The sequence below is a fragment of the Canis lupus genome, chromosome 36 (genome assembly GCF_011100685.1).
Source record: "Canis lupus familiaris isolate Mischka breed German Shepherd chromosome 36, alternate assembly UU_Cfam_GSD_1.0, whole genome shotgun sequence".
NCBI lineage: Eukaryota > Metazoa > Chordata > Mammalia > Carnivora > Canidae > Canis > Canis lupus.
Window position 1 is genome coordinate 26786268 of NC_049257.1, and position 21229 is coordinate 26807496.

Here is a 21229-nt window from a genome sequence, read left to right on the forward strand (position 1 = left end):
CTCTCTCCCCCCCTCCCCTCCCCTTCCCTGCTTATGTTCTTTCTTTCTCTAAAAACCAAAACCAAAACCAAGATGTGCCTCTTGACCCCTTTAGAATGAACCCTAACTGAGTGCTTCTCCACTTGGACCCAGCTGAAACACGACACTTTTTCTTATAGGTAGAAGAGATTCATTTGAAGTCTGGTGTGAAGTTAGGTCTGGGACAGACTACTACTGTACTGGGATTTTTATTAATGTGAATTGTTGACTGCAGGACTTTTTTTTTAAGTAATCCCCATTAATAACTCAAGTCAAAAGTGCATCAGAGTAGAACAATCGGAAATATGCAGAGAAGCAACATTCACCAAACCAGCAGAAATGAAGAGGAATGTCCCGGGATGAAATGGACAGTGACTGTTGTGTGGCTGGAGGCCCAGGCCCATGGTGAACTTTGGTTGTCTGGAAGAGAAAAGGAAGTGAGAAGATCATAGAGGAAAAAATAGCATGAGATATACCTGAAATTTTGAACAAGGAAATGAAATCGGTGGTGGTGTGGGCAGGCAGCGCAGATGTGAAATTGTAGCCCTTGAAAAAGAGGAAATAGAACATAAGGTTTTTGTTACATGTGTGATTAAATCTCATGGGTCTATGGAGAGGAAAATTGAGATGCTGGAGAAACAAATGATGCTCTAAAAATTGAAGTGCATTGACTGACGCAGAAGGTGAGCATCCCCGAGGGAGGGAAGATTGTTTTAATGATTTCTACTTGGAGCTAATTATGAGGATAAGCTGGAAATTCCCACCACTGGAGAATCTAACTATCAACCTATTCTTGTCACCACATGTAGCGAATATTCTAGTCAATACTAGCTGCTGATTCCTGACTGAAAGAAAGGCAAGCAATTCAGCAAATGCTGACGTTGGAGTACTCCGACTGAGCTTGAGTACTTGCTGGCCATAACAGTAAGAGTTTGGCTGCCATTTGTTGATGCTCTTCCATCCTTTTGATCCCTAGACCTTGATTGCAATCTCTTTCTTTTTCTTTTGTTCATATGCCCGTGTTAGAGAGCTCAGTTATAGGAAACTTTGGCCTGAAACCATTTCCAAAGTTTCTGGTAATTGAGTGGTGTGTGTATGTGTGTGTGTGTTTGTACACATGCATACGCTGACATCTGCCAATATTGAAGATGACTCCTTAACCAAATCAGACATAGTGTTTGAGGAGTCAGAATCACAACAGACAATGGAATCAGATATGAACATTACTTTATCATCTTTGAGGAGATACTTAGTCCTTCCTATATTTATTTTATTATATTTTTAAAATATTTATTTATTTATTTTAGAAAGAGAGAGGGAGAGACAGAGATTGAGCACATACATGGACAAGGGGTAGGAGCAGAGGGGAAGAGGCAGAGAATCTCAATTGGACTCTGCTGAGTGTGAAGCCCAATGTAGGGCCCTATCTCACGACCCTTGAAATCATGAAATCAGGTGTCCCAACACTTAACCAACTGAGCCACCCAGGCACTAAATATTTAAATAAAGAATGGGATGAGAAGGCTGGGATCATTTTTACATTTCCCAAACCCATTATCATTTTGGGTGTCTGTGCGTGTGTGGGAAATTACGTTGAATCATTTGATTCAGAGGCTTTTTAAAAATTTCAGTTTAGTGAAATTTCTTTTCATGTCTTTTGCCCATTTCATGATTGGATTGTTTGTTTCTTTGCTGTTGAGTTTGATAAGTTCTTTATAGATCGTGGATACTAACCCTTTATCTGATGTGTCATTTGCAAATATCTTCTCCCATTCTGTAGGTTGTCTTTGAGTTTTGTTGACTGTTTCTTTTCTGTGCAGAAGCTTTTTATCTTGATGAAGTCCCAATAATTCATTTTTGCTTTTGTTTTCCTTGCCTTCATGGATGTATCTTGCAAGAAGTTGCTGTGACCAAGTTCAAAAAGGGTGTTGCCTGTATTCTTCTCTAGGATTTTGATGGAATCTTTTCTCACATTTAGATCTTTCATCCATTTTGAGTTTGTCTTTGTGTCTGGTGTAAGAGAATGGTCCAGTTTCATTCTTCTGCATGTGGCTGTCCAATTTTCCCAGCACCATTTAGTGAAGAGACTGTCCTTTCTCCAGTGGATAGTCTTTCCTGCTTTGTCGAATATTAGTTGACCATAGAGTTGAGGGGCCATTTCTAGGTTGTCTGTCCTGTTCCATTGATCTATGTGTCTGTTTTTGTGCCAGGACCACACTGTCTTGATGAGCACAGCTTTGTAGTACAACCTGAAATCCCTCATCACGATGCCCCTGGTTCTGGTTTTCTTTTTCAGTATTCTCCTGAATACTGAAATTTGGGGTCTTTTCTGATTCCACACAAATATTAAGATGATTTGTTCCAACTCTCTGAAGAAAGTCCATGGTATTTTGATAGGGATTGCATTGAACGTGTAAATTGCCCTGGGTAACATTGACATTTTCACAATATTAATCTTCCAATCCATGAGCATGGAATATTTTTTCATCTCTTTACATCTTCCTCAATTTCTTTCAGAAGTGTTCTGTAGTTTTAGGGTATAGATCCTTTACCTCTTTGGTTAGGTCTATTCTGGTTTCTTATGCTTTTGGGTGCAATTGTAAATGGGATTGACTCCTTAATTTCTCTTTCTTCAGTCTCATTGTTAGTGTATAGAAATACCACTGATTTCTAGGCATTGATTTTGTATCCTGCCACACTGCCGAGCTGCTGTATGAGTTCTAGCAATCGTAGAGTGGAGTCTTTTGGATTTTCTATGTATGGTATCATGTCATCTGTGAAGAGGGAGAGTTTGACTCCTTCTTTGTCAATTTGAATGCCTTTTATTTCTTTTTGTTGCCTGACTGCTGAGGCTAGGACTTCCAGTACTATATTGAATAGCAGTGGTGAGAGTAGACATCCCTGCCTTGTTCCTGATCTTAGGGGAAAGGCTCTCAGTTTTTCCACATTGAGAATGATACAACAAGCACATGAGAAAATGCTCCGCATCACTGGCCATCAGGGAAATACAAATCAAAACCACCATGAGATCCCACCTCACACCAGTGAGAATGGGGAAAATTAACAAGATGGAAAACAACAAATGTTGGCGAGGATGTGGAGAAAGGAGAACCCTCTGCACTGTTGGTGGGAATGTGAACTGGTGCAGCCACTCTGCAAAACTGGGTGGAGGTTCCTCAAAGAGTTAAAAATAGATCTGCCCTATGACCCAGCAATTGCACTGCTGGGGATTTGCCCCAAAGATACAGATGCAGTGAAACGCCAGGACACCTGCACCCCGATGTTTCTAGCAGCAATGTCCACAGTAGCCAAACTGTGGAAGGAGCCTCGGTGTCCATCGACAGATGATGGGATAGAGAAGCTGTGGTCTATGTATACAACGGAATATTCCTCAGCCATTAGAAATGACAAATACCCACCATGTGCTTCAACATGGATGGAACTGGAGGGTATTATGCTGAGTGAAGTGAGTCAGTTGGAGAAGGACAAGCATTATTTGGCCTCATTCATTCAGAGAATATAAAAAATAGTGAAAGGGAATAAAGGGGAAAGGAGAGAAAATGAGTGGGAAATATCAGAAAGGGAAACAGAACATGAGAGACTCCTAACTCTGGGAAATGAACAAGGGGTAGTGGAAGGGGAGGTGGGTGGGGGTTGGGGTGACTGGGTCACGGGCACCGAGGGGGGCACTTGATGGGATGAACACTGGGTGTTATGCTAAATGTTGGCAAATTGAACTCCAATAAAAATATACAAAACAAATTTCAGTTTATTGAGGTATAATTGACATAACAAAATTCAAAGGTATTTAAAGCGTGCATTGTGGTGATTTAATACATGTATACATTGTGGAAAGATCCCTATAACTAATTAGCACATTCATGATCTCACTTTTTTTGGAGAGAATGCTTAAGGTCTACTCTCAGCAGATCAATCTACGTAACACAGTGTTACGACTACAGCCACCATGTTTTATGTTAGCTCCTGGGTCTTCATTCATCTTCTAGCTGAAAGCTTAAACCCTTTTTAACAACCTCTCTCTATTTCCCCTACCCTCTAGCCCCTGGCAAGCACTTTTCTACCCTCTGTTTCTATGAGTTCGACTTCTGTTTTTAGAATCCACATGTAAGGGAGGCCATGCAGTACTTGTCTTCCTGTGTCTGACATCTCACAAGCACAGTGCCCGCAAGTGCCATCCGTGTGGTTGCAAATGGCAGGATTTCCTTTTTTTTTTTTTTCTCACAGCTGATGACATTCCATGCTATATGTACACCACGTCCTCTTCGTCCATTCATTGTTAAGGGACATTTAGGCTGCTTCCTTCTCCTGGATACAGTCAGTAATGCTGCAGTGAACATAGGAGTGCAGCAAAGACTTTGGAATACAGATCCCTTCCTATGACAGCTAGTTGCTGATTGGTTTTCTTTTGGGGGGGTCAATCCCTGGTCTCCCCTACCTGCCCTGCCCACTGTCCAGGATCTTCCTCGCCCTCCGAGATGCTATTTGCTTCTGGTATGCTCCTTGCGTGGTGTTGGTGGGTTACAAGCTGTGGAAACAGTGCTGTTGAGGAAACCCCATGCCATCTGCCATGTTTCTGTGGAAGGGACATCAGTCTGCAATGGCACGGACCCATGTCTTAGTTGCATAGCGCGTTCAGTCCAAAAGACAGAGGTTCAGTCAAAATGCAATCGATGGCACACTGTGCAGAGTACACGGAGGAAAAAGGCTTCCGTGAGAGTCTGTTGAAAAATGTAGGTATTTAAAAGTCAACTTGGAGCATGTGGCAACCTCTGAGCAAGTCTGCAAACCATAGTAGCAGTTTTGTTTCAAGTGCGTGCCCATCTGCATCCCCATGGAATCATATAGAAGAACAGAAGAATCTGGAACTCTCCAGGAGAAAGGTAGAGCAAACCAAAACCGGACCAGTCCTCTTAACCACACTCGTTTAACAGTTTTGGAATTTCCTCGGAGGGAGAATTAGAAACTGGTATTACAGTTTCACACTGCATATTAAGGTGTAATATATTCTACATTCTTGAGTTAATGGGTGTTTTAGAAAGCTGCTTATTTTTTTCAAGCCATCACGTGAGTTCAGTCATTTCCAACTCTGTGTGTGTGTAAAGATCAGAGTTGAAGGATCCCTTTGGGTATTTTAATTCTTAATATTTGGGCTGATGGGTATCCCATCTGACTTTTGCAGTAAAGATTCTGATGTACAGAATAAACAAAATCGGTGGGCAAAACCACTTACTAAGATGGCGTGGATGTGGTATGTCAAGGTGCACTTGCCTAAGCCTTTCACAATTCACCTTCCAGAATCAGCTGTTTCGGTAGGAAGTGGGAATTTACATGGAGGAGTGAGTCTTCCAGGCTTTGAATCATCTAATGAGTGGGGATTTTAATTTAGTCTTAGGTAGAGTTGTGGGGCTACAGAAGAATAAAAGTGATGACCATTTGGTTGGTAAATAACTAGTCCAATGATTATTGACTATCTCCTATGTGTTGGGTACCATGCTAGGCACTTACATTAATGACTCAAACACATGTGGTCCCTGCCCATGTTGTTCTAGAAGATAGAGCTTTTGCGATGATGGGAAAGTTCTTCTGTGCTGTTCAGCACGATCGCCACTAACCAACCACATGTGGCTTTTGAGCACTTGGATCATGACTCGTGATTAAATTTTAGTTAATTAAAAAGCTTAAATTAAAAAAGTCACCTGTGGCTAGTGGCTTCCTTTTTGGACAGTGTCTAGAATGTGAGCCGGTTTTATGGTCTTACGTATATTGTTTGTTCCTATTCTCAGATTAATTTTTATAGAAAGGGGTCCATTATCAGCAGAACTTTCTGTGTTCAGTAGATACACAGTGTAGGTAGATAGAGAGATTTTCCCATGTATTCTAATTTTGCTTCTATTGGAGATTTCTTTCACATCCTACCTCTGAATCCAGTCTCATGAACATTAAATGAATTCAAAAGTCACTATAAACACAGCATATGTTGTTGATATTTTGCTAAAGTACACAATTGAGCTGATATTTTTCGAGGTTACTGTTCTTGATTTAGCACATAGGTTAAGTCAGTTTTCAAAAATGGCTTTGAGAGTCAGTGTTTTCTTTGTGTATGTGCTTTTTAAAAATAAAATGCTCACTAATGGGCAATCTTAAAATGCGAGAACATTCTTTTTTTGGGCTATTAAGCATATGGAGTATTTGCATTTTCAGAAAAGAATGGATTAATGGAAAATAAGATTCTGTTATGCACGGGTGCTGCAGCTTTGCCACATAATGTATCATAGGCTGATTACAATTCAGTCTTTCAGCAGGATTATACATGATCAAAGCTTTTGGATTTAGACTTATTTGGCTTAAATAATTTGAAAATAATGTCACTGTTTAAGTTATTCTATCTTCTCTCTGTTCTGATAATGATGCTAATGGTGTGCTTAAGTGAGGCTCTCCATCTCTGATTGTATCTAATCAATTATGCATATGTTCATTCAATACATAAAAATCTCAGAAGTTTACCATAGGTTTAAGTTATTAGAAGGATTAATCATTTTACCTTACAAATATTAATATTTGAAGACCCAGCTCTTTTCTTTCTTCTTAGAATTCTTATGCAATGGGCTAGCATAAAAGAGAGGACATAGGAAAAAAAAAAAAAAAGAGAGGACATAGAATTTCTCTTTGCTTGATTTTTCTCAAATGAAATACGGTCCTACCAGACTCTTGCTCCATTGTTTCCAAATCTCAAAGAATAGAGATGTATTTCAGGTCTTTCAACGTAGTTGCCTTTAGCCCATAACATTGATCCTAATTATAGTCCATAAGCATTTATTAATTAAAATGATAAGAATTAATTAAAATGATAAGAATAAGGATTGATCATCAGAGAAGACAGAGAATATCATACGTGTCTGTTGGTTATCTCTATTCTAAAACCTTTTCCACTGCCTTTGCTCGATGCCTGTGGGCCATTGGGAGAGAGCTAGACTTCTGATCTTCATCAGGACATTAACACCTCGGTTGGATTACGTATCGGATCCCTCTCTGAATGTGTTAGGCGAGTAGCACACTTTTGGAACAGGAAAGGTTGGACATTGTAAGGACAAATGAAATGAGAAAGAAAAGCACTGAAAGAGAGTGGAAGGAATCAGAAACAATCTTCTCTTCGTTTACATTTTGCCTGCCTAGACTTGATGATGAAACAGAATATGATATGAATAAGAGACTGTCAAGTCACCTCAATATTATTTTCCCCCAGAATTCATTACTTGAATGATTTAATATTTACAACTTAACTGGAATTTTTTTGACTCCACAAGATTTTTCATATTTCCTAAGTCTATCATATATATAAAAGTTATGATACAACCTAAAAAATTAAGATACTTTTCCTCAGTACGTATAGGCACACATATAAGTATGCAAATGTATTACATATAGATATATCAACCCAATAGGATGTACTTTAATGTATAATATTTATACATATATTCCTTAATGAGACTTCGTTGAGATTAAAAGCAACTTGCTAGATTCTCCCAGAATATAAACTCCCTTTGAAGAATTAGGTACTTAGAAGAAAAAAAAAATATTAACTTCTCCAAGTCCACTGATTTACTACCTAGTGGAATTCTGAGGTACTATTTTAATATTTTCTTGTTTACATAGTTTTATTTATCCTAAATCACATTGCGCTTATTTGATTTATGAATATATAATAGCAAAAAAATTATTGGGTTACTATATTCATTCTTATTTTCTGTATTTAGAAATTTGTTTTTTTTTAAGCAAGCATTTTATGCACTTATTTTAAACTCCTGGCAAAACCAATCCTTGCACTAAGTATAAAAAGTTACAAGAATTCATTTAGACATAAATCATCACATTGTACACTTCAAAATCTTAGTTTTGTCAGTTATACCTCAATAAAACTGAAAAAGCTAAAGTAGATGTTCCAATGTAAGATGGGATTTTTAATTAGTGTCAACTGATAGGTTTGAATGTATTTGAAGTACATTGTTTACTAAAAATATTATTTTGGGGGCTCCTGAGTGGCTCAGTCAGTGAAGTGTTGCCTTTAGCTCAAGGTCATGATCCCAGGGTCCAACTCGCCATGGGCTCCAGGCTAGGCAGGAAGTCTGTTCCTCCCTCTGCCCTCCCCTGACTCATGTTCTCTTTTTCTCTCTCAAATAGATAAATAAAATCTTTATTATTTTTTTTTTTAGGAGCCACCCAGGCATCCCTAAATAAGATCTTTAAAACCAAAACCCAAACCAAAAAACCCCACACATTATTTTGTGCCGTTGGGGGAAAAAAGAACTCTTTTAGGCTAAATGAGACTACAGTGAGGGAAGCAGACATCTGAAAATAGAAAGTCTCAGGTTCGTGTCCTGGCTCCTCTTCCTGTGGAAGCTCATAAATTCTGTGAGCTTAGGCGACACTTATAAATCTCCAAGCTTCAGGGACGCCCGGGGTGGCTCAGTGGTTGAGCATCTGCCTTCGGCTCAGGGTGTGATCCCGGGGTTTTGGGATTGAGTCCCACGTCTGGATCCCCGCAGGGAGCCTGCTTCTCCCTCTACCTGTGTCTCTGCCTCTCTCTCTGTGTCTCTGATAAATAAATAAGTAAATAAATAAATAAATAAATAAATAAATAAATAAATAATAAATAAAATCTTTAAGAAAGAAAAATCTCCAAGCTTCATTTCCATTATGTAAATTGGAGATAAAATGCCTTCTATTTCTTCTTCATTGACGAAGATCATATATGAAAATGCATCAAAGCTAGAGAGTATCAAATGTCAAGCAGTACCGTAACTCAAGTAAAATCATTCTTAGAAACAGTAATTTTAGGGCCAAATATTCTGCATGCAATAGGACTTAAGAAACAGACCAGTCTTTTGTGAACTTCCCTGGGTTCAAGATAACTTGAGATGGAAAGATAAAGTACGTTCTGTGATAATCTACTCTCAATCACCATAACCCTCCTCTTGCTTAAGAACAACAACAGGAAGAACCATAGCATGAGATGGGCGTGTGTGTAGTGTCTTATTAAAGGGAAGGCCGAATTATCTCATTAAACAGGAGGCTGTATTACTCAATCGGAAAATTAAGAACAGTTGAGCATTTCCATCAGCTTAGAAAGCTCCCTTCTAGTCTGTAGTCAGTTCCTGTTCTCTCCTCCGCCCTCCATCACCACTCGTTTGCATTGTCTTGTATAGAAATTCCCTATAAATGGAATCATATGCCGTGTAGTCTTTGTGTCTGGCCTCTCCCACTTGGTATAGTGTTTCTGAATCCGTCCACGCCATAGCCTTTATGAAGCCTTCCCTTCCACTGCTAATAGTTCCTTGTATGGACAATGCCAACTCACTAGTTAACCTACATTCGCATTGTTTCCAGGTTGAGGCCCTATGAAGGATGTGCTGTGAGTATTTGTGTACAATTTCTTTTCTTTTCTTTTCTTTTCTTTTCTTTTCTTTTCGTTTATTGTTCTTTAGGGGCGGTTCTTTTTCTTTTATCTTTTTTTCGGAGGGATGGGAGGGGGGGGGGGGGGAGGGGGGGGGGGCTGCGGGCGGAGGGATGGGAGGGGGGGCGGGGGGGGAGGGGAGGGAGGAGGGCGTTCTTCTTCTTTCTTTTTTTTCTTGGTATTCTTTCTTGCGGTCTTTCTTTCTTCTTTCTTTCTTATTTCTTTCTTTCTTTCTTTTTCTCTTTCTCTTTCTCTCTCTTTCTCTCTCTTTCTCTTTCTCTCTCTCTTTCTCTTTCTCTCTTTCTCTTTCTCCTTCTCTTTCCTTTTCCCTAAGTTTTTAATTCTCTTGAGTAGATGCCTAGGAGTGGAATTACTGGGCTGCATAGTAAGTATCTGTTTAACTTCATAAAAAATTGTCCAGCTGTTTTTCACAGTTACTGTGTCATCTTAAGTTCTCAACAGAAACTTATGAATGATCAGTGTTTGCTTACCCTCCCCCACACTTAGCGTCATCTGTCTTTTGAATCACAGCCATTTTAATGAGAGTATTGTGGTATCTTATTAAGGTTTTAATTTGCATTTCTCTAACGTGAGCCTCATTCATGTCTTCTTTTTCAAAATTGTTTTGGTTATTCCATGCCCTCTATAATTCCATGTAAGTTTTGGTTTCAATTGTTAGAGTCTACAAAAATGTCTCCAGGGATTGTGATTTTTGTTTTGAAGTGGTAGATTAGTTTGAAGTAAATAACTTTGTTAACAATCTGCAAACATGATATATTTCTAGATCTTTAGTTTCTTGGCAATGATTTCTAGTTATCTGTGTGGGAGTCTTTTACTTGTTTTGTTAAATGTGTACCGATGTACTTTAATCCTTTTGATTACGTTGTATGACCGCATCCTAATACTATGTGACTTACGTGGACAATCAGGTCATTTGTGAATAAGCCCAGTTTTACTTCTCCCTTTGCAATCTGGTGTCTTTTATTTTTATTTATTTTTTCTTTCTTTATTGCACTGGCTAGAACCTCCAGTATGTTCCTGGAAAAGAAATAGTTAAAATTGATATTCTTGTCTTGGCCCTGATTTTAGTAAAGAAAACCTTTAGTCTTTCACCATTAAGTATATGCTAGCTGTAAGTTGTTTGTAGATGTTTTTACGAGGTTTAAGAAGTTCCATTCTAATCCTAGTTTGTTGATCAATCTCTCTTTTTTGCCATATGTTGTGATTTTTGTCCTTTATTCTATTGAAATGGCCTATTACATTAGTTGAATTTTAGATGTGAAATCAATTTTGCATTCTTAGGATAAATCTCATTTGGTTATGGTATATAATCCTTTCTATATATTGTGAGAGTCAGTTTACTAATATTTGGTTAAAGATTTTTTTTTTTAAGCTACATCCAATATACGAAGGAAAGTGGTTTGTTGTTTTCGTCCTTTGTTCCTTTTTAGGGGGGACTCCATGTAGTGTCCTTTGCTTCAAAGACTACTTTTTCAGAAATTAATAATGCCACACTGTGGTAATTTGTGTGTTTCCTTATTGGTCTTATAATAAATCATAGTCATGCCTTACACCATCCTCTGTACTGTCATAAAGCCGTTATTGTCCATCAGACTCAAACAAAAGTCTAATCCAGAACAAAGTGGCACTAAGGATCATGCCAGAGGATCTCAGAAAGAAACCACACACTTAAACTGCTCTCAGGGAGCACCTCAGGCTGTCAGACGCTCTTTGCTACAAAGATCTGAGATTGTTTTAAGCTTGAAGTGCAAGGGCTAATTCTAAGCCCGATGAGCTAGCTCAGCAAAGTTTCTTAGTTTAAACATTTCTTAGTTAGCCTTGTACCTAGGAATAATAGTAGGTGACTAACAGCCACTCTCCAGCAGAGCATGGGGTTATCAATCCAAAATTCAGGCTCGGGGTGCCTGGGTGGCTCAGTTGGCTAAGCATCTACCTGAGCTCAGGTTGTGGGATTGAACCCTGCATTGAGCTCCCTGCTCAGTGGGAAGCTTGCTTGGACCCTCTCCCTCTGCTCTTCCTCCTACCCATGCTTTCTTCTTCTCTCCCTAAATAAATAAATAAATAAATAAATAAATAAATAAATAAATAAATAAATTTTGGCTTATTTATTTAAAAGCATCCAGTCAGATCAGTTATATTATGCCAGAAAAGTCCTTTTTTAAAATTTAAATTTTGTTTTTTTAATTTTTTTTAAGATTTTATTTATTTATCTGAGACAGATTGCACAAGTGAGGTGTGAGGGGTAGTGGGGTATCCCATCTGAAGGTGGACACTTAACCTCTTGAGCCACCCCGGGGCCCCAGAAAGATTCTTTACACAAGGAATGAGTGCATAGAGGGGTGCTGGGTGACTCAGTAAGTTAGAGATCTGAGTCTTGGTTTCAGCTCAGATCATGATCTCAGGGTTATGAGATTGGCCCCAGGACGCTCTGCGCTCAGCAAGGAGTCTGCTTGAGCTCCTACGTCTCTGCCTCTCCCCCAGTCCTTCCCCTCCACCTTGTGAAATAAATAAAAAATCTCTTAAAAAAATACATACATAGAAGCCACAGGAAAAGTCTTATTTCTTTTCTGGCTATTACATTCCGTCAGTATGATAAGGAGTTCAGTTGAGGTCAAACTACCAGTGTCCCCGAGGAAGGAGGGACTGAGTACATATCTGCCGTTAACCCCCTCCTTCCCATTCTCTTTCTGTGTTACTTAGTTTTCTCTGTGTGTTTGTATAAGTTATCTGGTTGGCATTTGCTTTCTGTAAACTACTCAGAGAACTAATTTTTTAAATATGCAGAGAAGTCTAAGTCATTTCCAATTGCTGTTATTGACAGATATACTTAACTTTATTGCTATAATTTTGTTGCACATTTTTAATGTTCATGTGTTCTGACATTTTCCCCTCTTTTTTGATTTATAAGTTCTACTATTATATTTGGACCTTATTTTTCTTTCTTTCAGAGAGGACTATGAAGGTTGTGTAGACTCTGTTGTAACTTTAAGAGTAAATTAAGAACATTAGGAATGAAGCTGTATCTTACCACTCTATCTTTTATAAAAAGAACGCTTTTAACCTGATCCTCCTTGGGGTGAGGAATATTGAAAAAGACATGAACTTAATTTTAGCTGAAGGGAACAGGAAGTCTCTGCAGAAGAAGTGACATGTAAGTTGGGCTGTGAACAATTAACAGAAGACAAGTAAGTGGCACTAAAGAGAAATATGTAACTATTTAGCAATTTTTATCAACTGCATAAAATTACTCATTCCATATGTTACTTTATGAGATTGGCTACTGTCGACTGTTTTACTATTTAACCTTTCATTCCGAACCTGAATTAATAATACTCAGAACAAAAATTTTTCCAGCAGCAGCTGGAAATATAAGTTTTTGGTAACAGGCGAAGGCCTCTTTTTCTGGAACAGAGAAATAGCTCCTTTAGACCTCCGGGGAGGGCCTCTGCAGTACACACTCTGCAGAATCGCAACATCTAGCATGTAAAATACAGGTTTCTCCAATTTTGAATGGAGAACATTTTGCCTCAGCCAAAGATATCAGTGCTATTATATATCTTCTTTGTAATCTACATTTTTATGAGTCAATAAAAAATATAAATCTGTTTCTGATAGTATTGACTTTTTCTGTGCTACCCCAAATGAAGCTGCCTTATATATAGCAAGGCTTAATAAGTGACTGTCGAATTGAGTGAATGCATGGATAAACACGGTTGTCAGATATGGCCCCGAAGAGGTGAAATGTTTAATTTAGTATGTATATTCACTTTCCATTTTGTTAATAAGAAACTACAGACTGGAGCTGCACGATAACCTTTACTAATGAGAGTGACATTGCATCCACAAACAACTGAAACCTCTTCCCAGGCTTGTAAAGTGTTTTCATTTTACAACCAAATTTGATTTGTCCTGCCAAATTTGCATTGCTCTGCTCATTATTATCAATAGCAGGCTCTTTCTTTTTTTTCACCCATTTCCATTTAGATCATGGACTACATTGTAACTTCTTCAGCCAAAGATTTTTTTTTTTATTTGTAAAGTAATGATGTTAGTGATAATTGATGCCAGTAAACGAGAGTTTTGAAGCTTATAAAATAGCTGGGGGCCAGATGCTGGGTCATGGTAATTTTAGTAAGGCCCTGACAGGCTGCTTCTGCAACATCTTATTAGCTTTCTTTGGAGTTGCCTTTGAGGCGATTGCATTTGCTATGAGCCTCTTCCCTTTCACATTTATTCCGTACCTTCCCACAGGTTCTTGCTGAGTGTCATTCTAGGCAGTGCACATGGTGTGCACCACATAAGTGCTCTTTCCTGGTTTTAGAGCATCACGGAGGTGGTAGTCTTCTTTTAGACTCTCCCATTTTGCAGATGACCTGCTACGAGAAGACGTTTCACATACTTGTGGGGAGCCTAATTCTGCTGACTCCCAGGCCAACTCCTCTCCGGGTTCAAGGGAGCACAGCTAACCCTTTGCTACAAACACTGTGTCCAACTTTCAGCCTTTGTGCTCATAATTCGTGGGCTGTTTTGAGCACAGTTGCATCAACAGCTGGACCAGGGTGATGGAGAACCCCACGTCATAATGAGCCCTAGAGCTCTGCCCTGCTAGTTACGAAGGCCCAGTCATCGTCTCCCATGGTTGAGTTGGACCTTGACCTAGAATCCAACTTGCAGAGCAGAACCAGTTCATCCAGAGCAAGAGGTCCAGAAGGGCTTTTAATCTTCTTTCCTTCTGTAGACAATTCTACAATTCTGCTGCTGCACTACATTCCCTCTTTAGGAAAAACTACTGTGTGTATGTGGGTGTGTACAGTGTGTCATGGGACAAACTGTTAAGCTCGCTGTTTACCCAAGACAAATAGTTTTAATCTACAAGAACACATATAATGTATGTTCCCTGTTTTCCTAAATGACAGATGATTAGCATTTTTTTGGGTGCACCTTCTCACCAGAGAAAGGATTCTCTCAAGCACAGGCATCAGCTAGGAGATGCACGTTAGAAAAAAGAAAAGTGAAGCCTCAAAATATGTTTTGCCGCACAATTTAAAGGGTAATTAAAAACACCTTCATCCAAATTGTAGGGAACTCTGGGTCCCCCAAAGCAATCTAAGAATGAGGGAATTGAGTTAAACTTCCACGGGTCTTAAAACTTTGTCATTCAAGCCATGAAAATAGATGGTTAATATGACTTGAGAAGAAAAATTGAATTTTTGACATACCATTTAACGGCTTTAAAATTATATTTTTTTTGCATTTTTCATTTTGCTTTCAAAAGAAAAAAAATGAGAAATGCAATTAATATGGTTTAACTCCGCAGGATAAATATTATTATTTAATGATGTATAAAACAACACTATTCTAACAGCTTCATGCTGGGCAAAGAAATGAAAAAAAAAAAAAAGAAACAAATTTATGTTTGCGTAAGTATGCATTTAGGACATCCAGTTCTTTATTTTGAGCACAAGAACTCATTTAACTTTCTTACCTATCAAGTGAATATTTTGGGAGGCATTATGCCTGTCACACATTTCTCAAAACTCTAAATGCCCTGCAGAATAAATGTAAGCCATAAGGACTGAAATCTAAATGTTTCCATTTACTGATGGGCCATTTCCTTGGCCCCCACCACTAATTCTACTAATATAAAAGATCTATCATAGTAAATAATGATGAATTTGGCAGGGCTGATTTGGCAGGGCTGATTGAGCACCTGCTCTGGCCAGAGTACAGTGAGAAGTCAGTGTAATGACATCTACTCCAGAGGATCGTGGCCTCTAGGATTTGATTCTGACTTCCGAGCCGGGGATTGAAATCAAAATCTATTTCCAGTCACATCTCTGCTCTACCCTTCACAAGGCCTCGGGTGAAACCGTGCTTTTCTGTGTTTCAGCACCAAGGCTTTCATTCCTTTGAATTTTTTTTTTTTTTTTTTGTCTTGTTCCTTCCACCTGGAATATTCTTTCTGTGCAGCTGCATGTCTCATTTGTACTTTGAGACATTTTTTCCCCCGGTCAGAACTAATCTATTTATGTTTTTCTCCCGGCATTTATCTTCCACTGGCATTATGGTTATTTTTGATTGTGTTCTATCTTTTCTATTAAGCTGTAAATTTGGTGAAGACATAGGCCATGCTTTAATTAATCTTGTGTGTTTTTCATATCACTTTGGAAAGCACCTGTTACTAGACACCTAGTGAATGTCTGCTGAAGAACACATAGTGCTCTCTTGGCAAAAACTTGAGAGTGGCTGGGAAACTCCTGGTAATTTCCTTCCTCTTTATAACGTTTTGGTCCTGGATGCATCCTTAGCTTGAGTCCCTCTCCATCTCGAAGGCTTCTGTATCCTAAAAATATGATAATAAAGGACAAAAAGAAACGTCTAGACACAACGGAGATAACTTTATATACACATCGGTAGAGTTAATATTACTTTGCCTCCTGGAACTTTTTGGGTATGTTGTAAGGATCACAATGATGGTGTTAAGAAACTCAAGATTTCAAGGCATCTGTTTAGTCTTTGTAGCAGCTGTGAATATTATTATTCTTACTTAGGTGATCCTTTCTTTACATCAGAAATAGTATAATTTTTATTTGTGAATAGCGTTATCACCAATAGATGCATAAACAACTTCAAACAGTTTAGTCTATTTTAGGGTCTATTTTTTTTTTTTTAACTCGGAGTGCTGATGAAATGTAGTGTTTAAGAGGCCTGGATTATGTGGATTTGAAGCTAATTATTACCTTAAACAATTTGATTAACAATGTAATTTTTGTTTCATGTATAAAATGAACCCCTACCATGGGATGTTGTATGGTTTATTTATTTTTTAAAAAGGATTTTATTGATTTATTTGAGAGAGAGGGAGCGAGCATGAGAGAGAGCATGAGCAGCAGAGAGGGACAGAGGGAGAAAGTGGAGCAGACTCCCCGCTGAGCGGGAGCTGGATGCTGGACTCGATCCCAGGACCCTAGGATCATGAACTGAGCTGAAGGCAGATCCTTAACTGACTAAACCACCCAGGTGCCCTGTTGTATGGCTTAAATGAGATAATATATGTAAAGCAGATAGTGTTTTGTTATTGCTATTATTTTTATACTTCTTTCGTCAGTTTGGTGCAGGGGTACAGTTACAATAATGACATTTATTTGATTGGGAAAACAGCTTCCCATTGTGGTTTATTTTGCAAGTTTCTTCTTTCCTTTTTCACAGAACTTAGGGAAAAGAGCCTCCCTAAGAACTCTTTACTAATCCCGGAATATCTTGTTTTGTTAATTGCCCTGGAGTTTGTGTATTGGAATACCTGACACACATATTTTTTTGGTTTTTAGTAAACTCTAAGCTTCCCGTCCTTGTGCTTGGATACAAGCACAAGAAGTAACACTGACTGATCAAACAGCATAGTTTTTAAAAAAGGATATTGGGAGATTCATAGTCACTAGGGGAGTTAGAGAATAACCTCGAAACCTCAATGCTAAGTTTTTAAGAAAAAGACTCCAAACCATACAGCCCACCAGCGTGAGGAGAGCATGGCCCAGTGGCGTTGTTGCCTCCAGGTGCTGGATGCTACAGCTGGTGTCCTGCTCAGGCCTCGAGCTTTCTGTGTGGGCAGCTCCACCTCCCAATCGCTGCTGTGCCCCAGGTGCCTCTTCTACATACTCACCAATGCACGGGATGCCCATGGCCAGCTGCATACCCAGGCTGCTGCACTGTTCCAAGTCACGAGCCTGCACAAACCACGCAGGGAAGAGAGTTTTCCCAGCTTCAGCCTTGGAGAGGTGGGATTCAGAAGGTGGACAATTGCCTCAGTGTCAGAACTGTGTTAAAAAGAACAGATAGAAAATACAAAATATTCAATATAATCTCCACTTTTCTGTACGATTAACAGGTCTTTTTTTTTTTTTAAACAGGTCATGGTTTTATAATCAACAATGCTCAGTTCCAGAGGCAGCTGTACAATTTTAGATGAATGAAGTAGGTGCTTTCCATCCATATTCTGTGGGCATTAATATATCCTTTGAACTCTTTTTATTATTGTCAAGATTTTAATACTATGGAACAGTCCTTTCTTACCTTTCTTAGCTAACCTCAAAGAATTAGGAAAGTTCAGGTTTTTTTTTTTTTTCTCTTATAGTCTTGACTGAAGTAGTTACATACTGAATTGTATGTCTTGTAAGTCATTCTGTGTCAGTAAAAAAGCTCCTCACTCTCCTATGGCTGCACAGTCGTCCAACTCTATGGATACTAACGTTTTAAAACAGTTCCCTAATGTTGGATATTTAGGTATTTCCAACCTACTGTTATTAAAATCAACGCTGTAATGAAAAGCCACAGACATAGGTCCTTGGCATGAGTTACCTATAGAAGAGATTCTCGGAAGCTAAATTGCCGAGTCAAAATGTGTTTGATTTGATAACTCTTGCTAAATTGCCTTTCATAGAGGTTATAACAATTTGCACTTTCACCAGCAATGTAGCAGAGTACCTTTTAATGCATACTTTTGCCAGCACAGAGTATTTTAAAACTTTTTGAGCTTTGCCAGCCAAAAAGGCAAAAAAGTACTGTTATCTTGATGAATTTTAATTTGCTTTTATCTTTAATTAGTGAGATTAAGTAAGATTTTGTGTTTGAGAATCATTTGTATTATTTTTCTTTTTTCTTTTTTTTAAGATTTTATTTATTTATTCACGAGAGACACAGAGAGAGAGAGGCAGAGGAGAAGCAGGCTCCATGCAGGGAGTCTGACACGGGACCAGATCCCAGGACCCTGGAGTCATGACCTAAGCTGAAAGCAGACGCTCAACCACTGAGTCATCCAGGGACCCCTGTATGACTTTTTTTTTTTTTTAATTTTCTGCTCATGCAGCTTGCCTATTTTCCTTTTGTAAGTTTGTCTTTTTCTTTGATTTATAGAGATTGTTTATAGTTTAGGGAAATGAATCCTTACTTGACATATAGGTTGTAAATAGTTTTCCCTTCTGGCCGAGGTCATCTGATTTTGCTTTTACCAATGTTCAGCAATTGTCTTCTGACTTTACTTTTTGGTAAAATCAATAAAGTCATATTTGTCAAGAAATTTTTCTTTTAAATTTTGGGTAGCCAAATTTGTTAGTCTGACAAATAACATCTTCTGATTTTTATGCGTCCTATTAGGTAGATTTATTTATTTATTCCTGAGGACATATGTAGGAATTCAAGACTGCATGGAAGATGTCTTGCCAACATCTCTTCCCTCTTCTCTTTAAAACTCTTCAATATTTCATTGAAGTCAAACTCTCACTCCTTGTAGATGATGTGATGCTCTATGTGGAAAACCCAAAAAGACTCCACCCCAAAATTGCTAGAACTCATACAGTAATTCAGCAAAATGGCAGAGTATAAAATCAAAGCCCAGAAATCAGTGGCATTTCTATACACCGAATGATAAGGCTGAAAAAAGAGAAATTAAGGAATCCATCCCATTTACAATTGTACCCAAACCCATAAGATACCTCGGAATAAACCTAATCAAGAAGGCAAAGGATCTGTACCCAGAAATCTATAGAAAACACATGAAAGAAATTGAGGAGGACACAAAGAAATGGAAAAATGTTTCAAGCTCATGGGTTGGAAGAACAAATATTGTTAAAATGTTTATGGTACCCAGGGCAATCTATGCTTCAGTGCAGTCCCTATCAAAATGCCATCAACATTTTTCACAGAGCTGGAACAAATAATCCTAAAATTTTTATGGAACCAGAAAAGACCCTGAATAGCTAAAAGGTTATTGAAAAGGAAAACCAAAGCTGATGGAATCATAATTTTGGACTTCAAGCTGTATTATAAAGCTGTAGTCATCAAGACTGTATGCTACTAGAATAAAAACAGACACCTAAATCAATGGAACAGAAGAGACAACCCAGAAATGGACCCTCAGCTCTGTGCCCAACTAATCCTCGACAAAGCCAGAAAGAATATCCACTGGAAGAAGGACAGTCTCTTCAACAAATGGTGTTGGGAAAACTGGACAGCAGCATGCAGATGAAGGAAACTGGACCATTCTCTAACACCACACACAGGGATACACACAAAATGGATGAAAGATCTAAATGTGAGGCAGGAATCTGTCAGCCTCCGCAGCCTCTGTGACCTCAGCTCCACAGCTTCTTGCTAGGCACAGCTCCAAAGGCAAGGGAAACAGAGGCAAAAATGAATTCTTGGAACTTCATCAAGGTAAAAGCTTCTGCTCAGCAAAGGAAACAGTCGACAGAACCAAAAGACAACCTACAGATGGGAGAAGATATTTACAGATGACATATCAGATAAAGGGCTAGTCTCCAAGATCTATAAAGAACCTATTAAACAACACCCAATTCAGCCAAGAAATGGGCAGGAGGCATGAATAGACATTTCTCCAAAGAAGACCTACACATGGCCAGCAGACACTTGAAAACATGCTTCGCATCACTCACCATTGGGGAAACACAGATCGAAACAACGATGAGATCCCACCTCACACCTGTCAGAATGGCTGAAAACAACACAGGAAACAACAGATGTTGGAGAGGATGTGGAGAAGGGGGAACCTTCTTGCACTGTTGGTGGGAATGCCAACTGGTGCGACCACTCTGGAATACGGTATGGAAATTCCTCAAAAAGTTAAAAATAGAGCTACCCTATGACCCAGCAATTGCACTACCAGGTGTTTACCCCAAAGATACAACTGTAGTGATCTGAAGGGGCACCTGCACCCCAGTGTTCCCAGCAGCAGTGTTCACAACAACTAGACTGGAGAGAGCCCAGATGTCCTTCGACAGATGAAAGAGGAGGTGGTCTATATACAATGGGATATTACTCAGCCATCATAAAAATAAGCAATCTTGCCATTTGCAAAGACATGGATGGAGCTAGAGGGTATTGTGCTGAGTGAAAGAAGTCCATTAGAGAGGGACAATTATGATATGGTCTCACTCATATGTGGAATTTAAGAAACAAAACAGAGGATCATAGGGGAAGGGAGGGAAAAATAAGATGAAAATTCAGAGAGGGAGACAAACTGTAAAAACTCTTAATCATAGGAATCAAACGAAGGATTGCTGGAGGGGAGGGGGGTTGGGGGTTGGGGTAACTGGGTGACGGGCATTGAGGAGGGCACATGATACAATGAGCACTGGGTGTTGTATACAACTGATGAATCCCTGACCTCTACCTCTGAAACTAATAATATATGTTAATTGATTGAATTTAAAGAAAAAAAAATTCTTCAATGGCTGTTCATCTGTTTCTTAGGATATAATATAAATCCAGATTTAAACCATGGGCTACTTGACTAAATTCTTCTTTAAATTCTTCATGAGAATTTCCTCATCTAGCACTCCCCCTGCACCCACAAGGCCCATTAGTTGAGTTTTGAATGTTAAGTGCACCTTGAATTCCTGGGGGTAAGTTTCAGTTAGTAATGGTGTACAATCTTTTCTGTATCTTGCTGAATTTGGCTTGCCAGTATGTTGTCACGGATTTTTACATCTATATGCATAAGAGACTGGTCTGTAGTTTTCTCGTGATGTCTTCGTCTGCTTTTGGTATCAGGGTAATACTGGCCTCATGGAATGATTTGGGAAGTGTTCCTTCCTCTTCAGGGTTTTGGAAAAGTTTGTGAATAATTGTTATTAATTCTTCTCTAAATATTTGGTAGAATTTACCAATAAAACCATCTGGGACTACCCTTTTTTTGTAGGTAGG

General features: G+C 38.8%; 1 protein-coding gene across 3 annotated transcripts in view; it reads right to left on the reverse strand.

Annotated features, from left to right (window-relative positions):
- Positions 1-229: 229 nt before the first annotated feature.
- The window catches only part of LOC102155713, a 43893-nt gene continuing 22893 nt past the window's right edge, over positions 230-21229 (reverse strand). For 2 of the 3 annotated variants that reach the window (XM_038584518.1, XM_038584519.1), the window contains 2 exons: positions 17172-17325; positions 230-438 (listed from right to left, as the gene is read on the reverse strand). In XM_038584518.1, the coding sequence (XP_038440446.1) occupies positions 286-438; positions 17172-17325 (307 nt within the window). In that variant the 3' untranslated portion in view covers positions 230-285. Of the gene's footprint in view, positions 439-14919; positions 15855-17171; positions 17326-21229 lie in introns of those variants that run through there. The other variant, XM_038584520.1, reaches the window with a different exon arrangement.